This window comes from Lissotriton helveticus, chromosome 9 (assembly GCF_964261635.1).
Source record: "Lissotriton helveticus chromosome 9, aLisHel1.1, whole genome shotgun sequence".
NCBI lineage: Eukaryota > Metazoa > Chordata > Amphibia > Caudata > Salamandridae > Lissotriton > Lissotriton helveticus.
Genome location: NC_136070.1, coordinates 24075884 through 24088715, shown reverse-complemented (window position 1 = coordinate 24088715; position 12832 = coordinate 24075884). Strand labels below are relative to the sequence as shown.

Genomic DNA, 12832 nt, shown 5'->3' with positions numbered 1-12832 from the left:
TCACTCCCTCTCCTCAGCAGGTCCTGCTCTCCCCTCAGCAGCTCACTCCCTCCCCTCAGCAGATCCTGCTCCCCCTCAGCAGTTCACTCCCTCCCCTCAGCAGGTACTGCTCCCCCCCTTAGCAGTTCACTCCCTCCCCTCAGCAGATCCTGCTCCCCCTCAGCAGCTCACTCCCTCCCCTCAGCAGATCCTGCTCTCCTCTCAGCAGCTCACTCCCTCCCCTCAGCAGATCCTGCTCCCCCTCAGCAGCTCCCTCCCCTCAGCTGGTCCTGCTCCCCCCTCAGCAGTTCACTCCCTCCCCTCAGCAGTTCACTCCCTCCCCTCAGCAGGTCCTGCTCCCCCTCAGCAGTTCACTCCCTCCCCTCAGCAGGTCCTGCTCCCCCCTCATCAATGCACCCCCCCCTCCTCAGCAGGTCCTGCTCTCCTCCTAGCAGTTCACTCCCTCCCCATAGCAGGCCCTGCTCCCCCCTCAGCAGTTCACTCCCTCCCCTCAGCAGGTCCTGCTTCCCCCTCAGCAGCTCACTCCCTCTCCCTCCCCTCAGCAGGTCCTGCTCTCCTCTTAGCAGTTCACTCCCTCCCCTCAGCACGCCCTTCTCCCCCTCAGCAGCTCACTCCCTCCCCTCAGCAGGTCCTGCTCTCCCCTCAGCAGCTCACTCCCTCCCCTCTGCAGGCCCTGCTCCCCCCTCAGCAGCTCACTCCCTCCCCTCAGCAGCTCACTCCCTCCCCTCTGCAGGCCCTGCTCCCCCCTCAGCAGCTCACTCCCTCCCCTCAGCAGCTCACTCCCTCCCCTCAGCAGGTCCTGCTCTCCCCTCAGCAGCTCACTCCCTCCCCTCTGCAGGCCCTGCTCCCCCCTCAGCAGCTCACTCCCTTCCCTCAGCAGATCCTGCTCCCCCCTCAGCAGTTCACTCCCTCCCCTCAGCAGGTCCTGCTCCCCCTCAGCAGCTCACTCCCTCCCCTCAGCAGGCCCTGCTCTCCTCATAGCAGCTCACTCCTTCCCCTCAGCAGGTCCTGCTCTCCTCATAGCAGTTCACTCCCTCCCCTCAGCAGATCCTGCTCCCCCTTAGCATCTCACTCCCTCCCCTCAGCAGGTCTTCCTCTCCTCTTAGCAGTTCACTCCCTCCCCATAGCAGGCCCTGCTCCCCCTCAGCAGCTCACTCCCTCCCCTCAGCCCCCACATCTCCCCCCCCCCCCGGTTCGGGCTCTCAGCCCAATCACTGCTTCCAAACAGCCCACCGAGCTGGAATCCGCTCTGCAGAATGGTTGTTTGTCTGGCTTTGCAGAGCTCTCTCTGTGGCTTTTCTGAGTGGAGTTTGGCCCCAGGACTCGAAATGTGGATAATCAAAGCGCGGGGGCCCAATGCCGAGCCCACTCGGTAATAAACTGTTTTCATTGCTGCCTTAATGACATTGCTGTTTACTACAATTATTTTTATGGGCACCAGTTTTCATCAACACAGCCACCATAAATATTCAGTGTTTATCAAGAGGCGTCGTTTAATCTGAAACAAACGTGCAAATTCCCATTTTAATGTCTATGTCACCAATTAGCGAGAAATCATCGCCCGGATCGCGACGCACCAGACGCGTGTCGCTTCTTGTATCGTGTAGTTTTTGTAAGTGCATCTTTGTGCAGTTCGTATCCATTGTTACCTGGAAAGTGGGAAGCCCAGAGGTACCAAATCACTTTGACAGTCTGGGGCAGAAGTCCCAACCGCGCCTACATTGTTCAACATCTACATGGCATCGCTCGCCCACGTCGCCCAACTGCACGACCTCAACATCATCTCCTATGCCAACGACACCCAGCTGATCCTCTCGCTCACCAACGGCCCCCACACCGCCAAAACCAACCTCCACGAAGGGATGAAGGCCGTCGCAGAGTGGATGAAGAACAACTGACTGAAGCTAAACTTGGACAAGACGGAAGTCCTCATCCTCGGCTCCACCCCTTCGATCTGGGACGACTCCTGGTGGCAGAACCGCTTCAACACCCACCGGCCACGCACGCAACCTGGGGGTCATCCTCAGCTCTACTCTCTCCATGACAAAGCAGGTCAACGCCGTCTCGTCCTCCTGCTTCAAAACGCTACCCATGCTCCGCAAGATCTACAGGTGGATCCCCACAGAAACCAGAAGGACGGTCACCCAGGCCCTCGTCAGCAGCAGGTTGGACTACGGAAACGCCATCTACGCAGGAGCCTCTGCCAAACTCCTGAAAGGACTTCAACGCATTCAAAACACCGCTCCATGCCTGCTCCTCGACATCCCTCGTAGCAGCCACATCACACCCCACCTGAGAGACCTGCACTGGCTCCCCATCAACAAGAGGATAACTTTCAAGCTCCTCACCCACGCACACAAGGCACCCCACAACACCGGACCAGCATACCTCAACAGACGACTTACCTTCTACACCCCAACCGCCTCCTCTGCTCTGCCAACCTCGCCCTCGCCAACATCCCCTGCATCCGAAGACCTATCACTAATGACCAAATACTGTATGGCCTTAAAACAATGCCATGCAATGATTGGTAATGTGTGTCCCACCCAGGCGCTGCCTTAAACGCACGGGCCAGCTCAGAGACAGGCTAGCTTGCCCAGAACCAATCCAGGCTCTGCTCTCATGCTTTCTATATTTGAAGCTGCATCAAAACAAAGCAGAGATTGGTTTGGACAGTTGAACCCAGCGCTCCAAAGGAGATCAGGGGGACTGTGCTCTGTTGCCCCGGCACACTAACAGAGCTCTGGTTTCAGGCCTGAAGAGCGCGTGTTCGGCTGGCCATAGTCAGAGACCTGTCCAACCCGACATGCGCACTAGAGACTTCAGCTGATGCTGTCTGCCATGCAGTAGGCTCTCCCTGGTAAAAATGGTGCGGTACGTTCTTCCTGGTGACAGCTGTGCCGTAGGTTCTCCCTGGTGACAGCCGTGCAGTAGGTTCTCCCTGGTGACAGCCGTGCAGTAGGCTATCCCTAGTGACAGCTGTGTAGTAGGTTCTCATGGTGACAGCTGTGCAGTAGGTTCTCATGGTGACAGCCGCGCAGTAGGTTCTCCCTGGTGACAGCCTTGCAGTAGGCTATCCCTAGTGACAGCTGTGTAGTAGGTTCTCATGGTGACAGCTGTGCAGTAGGTTCTTCCTGGTGACAGCTGTGCAGTAGCGTAGAAAATAAAATGAAAAATATGAACATTGCCGGCGCCATCTTGCTTAGCGAAGGCCTTTACGTGCGCGTAAGCAGCAACCATTTTAGACATCGCGGCCATTTCATGCTCTGCTGGTCACCTGTGAGTCACCCCGACCTCGCTATCATCCCCCACGCTCTGACTAAGCCTGAACACATGTACCAGGGTCGTAAAACCTCGTCAGCATGACAATGCCCCGGAGTCACTTCCCGCACCCAACCTGCTCATCCTTTCATCCTCCACACACGGGCAGGCCCCTTTGATAACCTCCTCCACTGCACCTGGCCACTCAATCCGGTCCCAGGCACTAACCGATCCCTCTGGACATAGGGTATTACCCACATACGACAGAACTTGCTTCACCAACAAAGGGGCCTGATCCAATCAAAGACACGAACCCTTAGACCTGACCGATCCCACTCGTTTTAGATCCTGTCGGAATATCCAGCTGCGAGATAGCGATCATCTGTTAGATCTTGGTGGAGGGACGATTGCTGCTGAGTTTGTGTGGGAACTAACTTGAGGCGGGGATTCCAAGGATGTTTGACTATGCAATAAACTGATGCCAGGAATGTTTGACCATGTAATAAACTGACAAAAAAGCATATAAAAGGCCATGCCACAGATAGCCCCGGTGTCTGATGTGATGTGTTCTCCTCTGGAGAAATAAACCTTTTCTTCGCCATCCAGTACCCAGCGCCTGCCTCGTTATTTTGATCGCTAATCTTAGGGTGAATTAGAGGTGGTTTGCAACAAGCGGCTGTCATCAGGGACAATCTACTGCACGGCTGTCATCATGAGAACCTACTGCACGGCTGTCATCATGAGAACCTACTGCACGGCTGTCATCATGAGAACCCACTGCACGGCTGTGCAGTAGGTTCTCCCTGGTGACCACCATGTATTAGGTGCTCTCTGGTGACAGCCGTGCAATAGATTTTTCTGGTAAAAGCCGTGCAGTAGGTTCTCCCTGGTGACAGCCGTGCAGTAGGTTCTCCCTGGTGACAGCCGTGCAGTAGGTTCCCCCCGGAGACAGCCATGCAGTAGGTTCCCCTGGTGACAGTCATGCAGTAGGTTCTCCCTGATGACAGCCATGCAGTAGGTTCTCCCTGATGACAGCCATGCAGTAGGTTCCCCTGGTGACAGCCGTGCAGTAGGTTCTCCCTGATGACAGCCGTGCAGTAGGTTCTCCCTGATGACAGCCATGCAGTAGGTTCCCCTGGTGACAGCCGTGCAGTAGGTTCTCCCTGATGACAGCCGTGCAGTAGGTGCTCCCTGAAGACAGCCGTGCGGTAGGTGCTCCCTGAAGACAGTCGTGCACTAGGTTCTCCCTGGTGACAGCCGTGCAGTAGGTTTTCCCTGGTGACAGCCGTGCAGTAGGTTCTCCCTGGTGACAGTCGTGCAGTAGGTTCTCCCTGGTGACAGCTGTGCAGTAGGTTTTCCCTGGTGACAGCCGTGCAGTAGGTTCTCCCTGGTGACAGTCGTGCAGTAGGTTCTCCCTGGTGACAGCCGTGCAGTAGGTTCTCCCTGATGACAGCCGTGCAGTAGGTTCTCCCTGGTGACAGCCGTGCAGTAGGTTCTCCCTGGTGACAGCCGTGCAGTAGGTTCTCCCTGGTGACAGCCGTGCAGTAGGTTCTCCCTGATGACAGCCATGCAGTAAGTTCTCCCTGGTGACAGCTGTGTAGTAGGTTCTCCCTGGCGACAGCCGTGCAGTAGGTTCTCCCTGGTGACAGCCGTGCAGTAGGTTCTCCCTGGTGACAGCCGTGCAGTAGGTTCTCCCTGGTGACAGCCGTGCAGTAGGTTCTCCCTGATGACAGCCGTGCAGTAGGTTCTCCCTGGTGACAGCCGTGCAGTAGGTTCTCCCTGGTGACAGTCGTGCAGTAGATTCTCCCTGGTGACAGTCGTGCAGTAGGTTCTCCCTGGTGACAGCCGTGCAGTAGGTTCTCCCTGGTGACAGCCGTGCAGTAGGTTCTCCCTGATGACAGCCATGCAGTAGGTTCTCCCTGGTGACAGCTGTGTAGTAGGTTCTCCCTGGCGACAGCCGTGCAGTAGGTTCTCCCTGGTGACAGCCGTGCAGTAGGTTCTCCCTGGTGACAGCCGTGCAGTAGGTTCTCCCTGATGACAGCCGTGCAGTAGGTTCTCCCTGGTGACAGCCGTGCAGTAGGCTCTCCCTGGTGACATCCGTGCAGTAGGTTCTCCCTGGTGACAGCCGTGCAGTAGGCTCTCCCTGGCGACAACCGTGCAGTAGGTGCTCCCTGAAGACAGCCGTGCAGTAGGTTCTCCCTAGTGACAGTCATGCAGTAGGTTCTCCCTGATGACAGCTGTGCAGTAGGTTCTCCCTGGTGACAGTCATGCAGTAGGTGCTCCCTGAAGACAGCCGTGCAGTAGGTTCTCCCTAGTGACAGTCATCCAGTAGGTTCTCCCTGATGACAGCCGTGCAGTAGGTTCTCCCTGGTGACAGTCATGCAGTAGGTGCTCCCTGAAGACAGCCGTGCAGTAGGTTCTCCCTAGTGACAGTCATGCAGTAGGTTCTCCCTGATGACAGCTGTGCAGTAGGTTCTCCCTGGTGACAGTCATGCAGTAGGTGCTCCCTGAAGACAGCCGTGCAGTAGGTTCTCCCTAGTGACAGTCATGCAGTAGGTTCTCCCTGATGACAGCCGTGCAGTAGGTTCTCCCTGGTGACAGCCGTGCAGTAGGCTCTCCCTGGTGACATCCGTGCAGTAGGTTCTCCCTGATGACAGCTGTGCAGTAGGTTCTCCCTGGTGACAGTCATGCAGTAGGTGCTCCCTGAAGACAGCCGTGCAGTAGGTTCTCCCTAGTGACAGTCATGCAGTAGGTTCTCCCTGATGACAGCCGTGCAGTAGGTTCTCCCTGGTGACAGTCATGCAGTAGGTGCTCCCTGAAGACAGCCGTGCAGTAGGTTCTCCCTAGTGACAGTCATGCAGTAGGTTCTCCCTGATGACAGCTGTGCAGTAGGTTCTCCCTGGTGACAGTCATGCAGTAGGTGCTCCCTGAAGACAGCCGTGCAGTAGGTTCTCCCTAGTGACAGTCATGCAGTAGGTTCTCCCTGATGACAGCCGTGCAGTAGGTTCTCCCTGGTGACAGTCATGCAGTAGGTGCTCCCTGAAGACAGCCGTGCAGTAGGTTCTCCCTAGTGACAGTCATGCAGTAGGTTCTCCCTGATGACAGCTGTGCAGTAGGTTCTCCCTGGTGACAGTCATGCAGTAGGTGCTCCCTGAAGACAGCCGTGCAGTAGGTTCTCCCTAGTGACAGTCATGCAGTAGGTTCTCCCTGATGACAGCCGTGCAGTAGGTTCTCCCTGGTGACAGCCGTGCAGTAGGCTCTCCCTGGTGACATCCGTGCAGTAGGCTCTCCCTGGCGACAGCCGTGCAGTAGGTGCTCCCTGAAGACAGCCGTGCAGTAGGTTCTCCCTAGTGACAGTCATGCAGTAGGTTCTCCCTGATGACAGCTGTGCAGTAGGTTCTCCCTGGTGACAGCCGTGCAGTAGGTGCTCCCTGAAGACAGCCGTGCAGTAGGTTCTCCCTAGTGACAGTCATGCAGTAGGTTCTCCCTGATGACAGCCGTGCAGTAGGTTCTCCCTAGTGACAGTCATGCAGTAGGTGCTCCCTGAAGACAGCCGTGCAGTAGGTTCTCCCTAGTGACAGTCATGCAGTAGGTTCTCCCTGATGACAGCTGTGCAGTAGGTTCTCCCTAGTGACAGTCATGCAGTAGGTTCTCCCTGATGACAGCTGTGCAGTAGGTTCTCCCTGGTGACAGCTGTGCAGTAGGTTCTCCCTGGTGACAGCCGTGCAGTAGGTTCTCCCTGATGACAGCTGTGCAGTAGGTTCTCTCTGATGACAGCCGTGCAGTAGGTTCTCCCTGGTGACAGCTGTGCAGTAGGTTCTCTCTGGTGACAGCCGTGCAGTAGGTGCTCCCTGGTGACAGCCGTGCAGCAGGTTCTCCCTGGTGACAGCCGTGCAGTAGGTTCTCTCTGGTGACAGTCGTGCAGTAGGTTCTCTCTGGTGACAGTCGTGCAGTAGGTTCTCTCTGGTGACAGCCGTACAGTAGGTTCTCTCTGGTGACAGCCGTGCAGTAGGTGCTCACTGGGACAGACGTGTATCAGGTTCTCTCTGGTGACAGGCGTGCAGTAGGTTTTCCTGGTGACTGTCACCCCGCATGCTCTGCTCTCGCTGGTGACCGCACAGGTCTCTCTGGTCGCTCTAGATTACTGTGACACCAGGACCAAACAAAAAGTCTGGATACCTAACGTCCAGTCTGGGGTCAACACACCCTGTAAGATGCCAATGTAACATCTCAATAGATCTTTGCTTTTTTCAACCCTATCCACAAGTCAAGGTCCCATAAGGAACTTGCAACCAGATTCCAGAGGTGCTGGGAGACAGGCCAGCAGTGGAAATGTGCTGAACACAGGCTGGTAACATAACAATTGTGCCGGTGGTGAGTACGTCCTAGTAGAGTTTCTGATAGGGTGAGGGGGTTTACAGGCCATTGCTCAGAGAAGGTAACCCCAGATGTGGTGGCAGCTTCCCCCCTCGCCCCTGGGAGACTCACGGCTGTGCCGGGTGGCCACAGCGTATCACCATCCTCGTCCGTTACCAGCGTGGAGGCTGACACGTGTGCAGGGGCCTCAATTGGATCATTTTCAAGGGAGATCGGTCCGCAGGGAGAGCCTCGATTAGAACATGCAATTTTGATGCAAATGCTTGGCGCGTGTGGCGTGCTGCGCACTGGAATGGGTGATGTGTTCGGTGTAGCAGCACTAAGTGACTGCAACCCAAATAGTCCTTGGCATGGTAATCATGGCGGGATAAGTGGCCTGGACCGAGGCGTCAGCGGCACCTTCCACAATCACAAAGCTATTGTGGCGGCCTCGCCGTGCCCAATTCAGCAGCTAGATAATGGGAAGAGGCGTCAAAAATCAATGTATGCAGGAGACGGGAGGGCCCAGCCTCGCAGCGCTATTTATTTATCCTTCTGTTTATTTACATGTTTATTTATATGTGATTTGTTAGGCGCCACATGCTGCTTGCAGGCTGCTTCAGTGTGCGGGATGTGCTCTTCCGTCGCTGAGACGGCCAGGAAGAGACATTCACACTCACTCACTTACAGGGCAGTGCTGCAGCTGTCTCTACCCATTTACGCAACCAGGGCCGGATTGGCCGTTGCGGGCACCGGGCAATCCCCCGGTATGCCGCAAGGGTGGAGGCCGGTTTTGGGCCCCTGGGGGCCGTTTTTGTTACAGGGCCGTTTATGCAGCATAGCTGCAAAATCGGCCCTGCAAAAATATCGGCCGAAAACCGGCCCCGGCAAAGAGCTCAGACCTCCCCCCGGGGCCGGGTCGAGCACTTTGCCGGGGCCGGTTTTGGTTCCCAGTCCGGCCCTGCATGCAACCGTATCTGTGCAGCAGCACTCTTCTCCCCCCTTCAACCCTCCATGGGCTTTGTCTCAATCAGCTGATGACGCTACTGTATAGCATGAGACCAAACACCAAGGACCCAATACTTTACAAAGGTCAACTTCCAATTCTGTGTAAGTTTAAGTTTTTTACCTATTCACAAAGGTATTTTACAAATGCCAAGTCTGCACACTAAGGGTGGAGACTCAGCACATAAAAAAATAAAACTGTACTTTTACCTCCAAAGCATGATATGCTGTGCATCGATTACCTCTAAAACATAGAATGTTGTGATGTCCTGAGCATCGATCACTCCCAAAGCATGGATCACCTCCAAAGCATGGAATGCTGTGCCTGTCCCTCCTAAGGAGGTGCATAGAGCGATTACCTCTAAAGCATGGAATGCTGTGCCTGTCCCTCCTAAGGAGGTGCATAGAGCGATTACCTCTAAAGCATGGAATGCTGTGCCTGTCCCTCCTAAGGAGGTGCATAGAGCGATTACCTCTAAAGCATGGAATGCTGTGCCTGTCCCTCTCAGATGGATCCTGAGCATTGATCACCTCCAAATCATTCAATGCTGTGCATGTTCCCTGCAAATGGATCCAGAGCATCGATATTAGAAATGGGATTTCCAGTTGGCTGAGGCTTGCGCCAAAGCCAGGCAGAAACCACCACTCTAGTCAGGGCAAGGGAGTTACACGCCAAAGATAACCCCTGCTCACCCTCTAGGCAACGTGGCACCCAGCAACAACACCCAAGGCCCACCACAAAGGAAACTCCACACAAGGTTATATATAAAAATAGCCCTTGTAATATGCTAAACACATTAGATAAAAACACACACTTTACAAGGTGCCAACAGGCACAGGCAGAATTTATAGGGGATATATGTACAGGACAGGGCCACATGGACCACTGTCAGGAATAAGCACTTTTAGAACTAGAATAATAATCACTGTAGCACAAAAATAGAAAATAGAGCACACAACCAGTAATCACGGGGAAGAGGTAAGTACCACCTACGCAACCCTAACCATCTTAGGAGAATGTCACGCAGGAACCAGGACCTCACTAGCATCACCTGTACTAGGAAGAACAACCACCTAAGTATCACTATACGTTTAGGGGTATAGGCATAAGAACATTACACATGATGCATCACAACATTCAGAGGTGTAGGTAAAACACATGATGCATAAACATACATTCAGCGGTGTAGGGAAAAGCACATGACACATAAAAACACATTCAGAGGTGCAGCAAAGAACAATTTCACAGAAATCACCTAGGCCACAACCTGTGACTGTCCCCAGGCCAACTGGCCTCTCTGGGGCTGAAACGCCCTGTGTCCCAATGTCAGGGGGGCCTAAACGGAGCAGCTGCCCACTAAGTGCTGGGCAGCTGTAGAGATGATGGGACCAACACGGTGGAGCCTCGCAGGCTCTGGCCACCAAGACACTTGTGGCCCCGTGAGCCTTGCTGGGCCCAAGAACAACTGTGGGGCAAAGTGGGAGCGACCCTCAGCCTTCCGGGGCCGCTCTACCACTAAAGGAAAATGCCCCCTTTGACGTTGGAGTCCCTCTCGGGGGACTCGAGGTACAATTATGCCCCGGAGCCTCTCGTGGGCTCTCCACAATGGGGCCTCGCAATTGGTGGAGTCCCGCTCGGGGGACTCAAAACACTTGCAATGCCCGTGAGCCTGGTGGGCTCTAAATAAACAAAATGCCGCCTTGAGCCTCTTGGGGCTCGTCAACAAATATGCCCCCGAAGTCCTCAGGCTCTCACACAAATGGGGCCTCGCTGGGGGAGCCCTTCTCGGGGGACTCGCAATCCCAGAATGCCCCCTGAGCCCCGTGGGCTCTTCTGCCGCAAGACTGCCCAGAGCGGAGGAGCGACCCTGGGGACGCCCGCACTCACCGGCTGTTTGGGGAGGCGGCGGCTCCTCGCGGCGGCGGCTCCTCTCCGCCGGGCTTCTCCGGGCGGCGGCGGCGGGGCTCTCTCCTCGGGAGAACTTCGCTGGAGGACGGGCTTGTTCTTCTTGCTGGGCAGGAGCTCGGGGTGGCCTCCCGTCCGCTTCCTGGTTCTTCCGCTTCCCACCGGCCAATCAGTACGTGACGCTGGCGCTGGGTCCAATCCCACCGTGGCGCTGCTAGTGATGCTGCGGGGCTGTTTTCTCTGTGGCCGGGGAGAGCTTGGGGCTGCGGCGGTGATTCTCCCGGCAATACGGGGTGGGCACCCGTTAGGTAATGCACAAAAATGGGCAAGAAGCGGCAAATAAGCGGGGTGGGCACCCGCGCCGCAAGACTCGCCACAAGGGGGGATCCCCACGCCGGGGAATCCCTCGAAGGATCGCAGCTCCGGGCGCTAGGGGGCAAATCCAGCGCTCCCAGGTGCTGTAGGGCTTCAACAAGGTAAAAGTAAAGCGCTCTCATGCGCTGATGTCCCCAAAGTCCAGCAACAAGTCCTTCAGGGGGCAGGGGGGCAAGTCTGGGCCCAGGGGCCAGCTCACAGGGTCCTCCTAGGCAGGGAGGCAATCCCCAGTGGCGGTCCTCCTGACGCCCAGCAGCAGCAGGCCCCCCTCAGCTTGGATCAGGAAGAACAACATTTCTGGGGACACAGCCCCTTTTTATACAGGTAAATCCTTAGGTGCAGGGTGGGGGGAAAACCAGTCGCAGCTGGTTTTGGAGCACTCTGATGTGCTCAGCCACCCTTCCTATTCACTAGTTAGGCTAGGGTCATCAGTCGCACCACAGGGGGCGGAGCCAGCATTGTGCGGGGAAAGCCCAGCCCTATTCAGGTCCCAGGTGCACCCCTCCCTCACATCAGCATGCTAATCTCTCCACTCACCACTGGGGCAGACCCATCCTGACTCCTGGAGCCTGGCACACCAGCCAGCTCCAGCCAATCACATGCCAGCACCTTCACTGCACAGGTACACCAACGTCTAGAAGTGGCACTTCCACACTAGACACAATCACGCCGCATACACCATTGCACAGCATTTAATCACACGAGTCCACACATACCAAACTCGAGCCTGCACTCCCCACACATCAGGAACTAACATGGTCACACACATTCCCCATGCATTTCTATGGGAGGGCAGGCCAACCTGACCACACGCACGCACTTTACCCTGGAACACAGTGGTAAAGTGCGCAGAAACCAAAAATCACTACCACCAATTCACCTTAATAAGCAAAATGTTTAGGGGTGAACCTGCCAGAAGGGCCAAGTCCAACAATCGATCACCTGCAAAGCATGGAATGCTGTGCCTGTCCCTCCCAAGGGGATCTCTAGTGATCAGCCCCAGAGCATGGAATGCCTGGACCATCCAGGGAGACCCCGAGCATCTATCACCTCCAAGGCATGGAATGCGGTGCCTGTTCCTCTCAGTGAGATCCTGAGTATCGATCACTTCCGAAGCATGGATTGCTGTGGCTGTCCCTACTAGGGAGATCCTGAGCATCGATCACCTCCACAGCTTGGAATGCTGTGCCTGTCCCTCTCAGATGGATCCTGAGCATTGAGCATCTCCAAAGCATGGAATGCTGTGCCTGTTCCTCTCAGATGGATCCTGAGCATTGATCATCTCCAAAGCATGGAATGCTGTGCCTGTTCCTCTCAGATGGATCCTGAGCATTGATCATCTCCAAAGCATGGAATGCTGTGCCTGTTCCTCTCAGTGAGATCCTGAGTATCGATCACCTGCAAAGCAGTGAATGCTGTGCCTGTCCCTCCCATGGGGATCTCTAGTGATCACCTCCAAAGCATGGAATGCCTGGACCATCCAGGGAGATCCAGAGCATCTATCACCTCCAAGGCATGGAATGCTGTGCCTGTCCCTCCCAGATGGCCCCTGAGCATTGATCACCTCCACAGCATGAAATACTGTGCCTGCCCCATCCAGGGAGATCCCAAGCATCGATCACCTTCAAAGCATGGAATGCCGTGCCTGTCACTCTCAGGAAGATCCCAAGCATTGATTAGCTCCAAGGATTGGAATGCTGTGCCTGTTTCTCCCAGGGATATCCTGCGTATCAATCACCTCCAAAGCATGAAAACCTGTGCCTGACCCTCCCAGGTAGATCATTAGCATTGATTACTTCCAAAACATGGAATGCTGTGCCTTTCCCTCTCAGGGAGATCCCGAGCATCGATCACCTAGACAAGCAGTGCTGGTGCCTTCCTCACTGGGGACCTCTAGGAGCAGCTTGTGGTACTGCACCTAGACATGCA

The 12832-nt window shown here is 55.5% G+C and overlaps 1 protein-coding gene across 1 annotated transcript in view; it reads left to right on the top strand.

Moving 5' to 3' along the window:
- Positions 1 to 12832, top strand: part of NPAS3 (neuronal PAS domain protein 3) — a 1515755-nt gene that overhangs the window by 1176147 nt on the left and 326776 nt on the right. The window contains exon 8 of the mRNA XM_078659389.1: positions 7771 to 7812. Within this exon, the coding sequence (XP_078515515.1) occupies positions 7771 to 7812 (42 nt within the window). The remainder of the gene's footprint in view (positions 1 to 7770; positions 7813 to 12832) is intronic.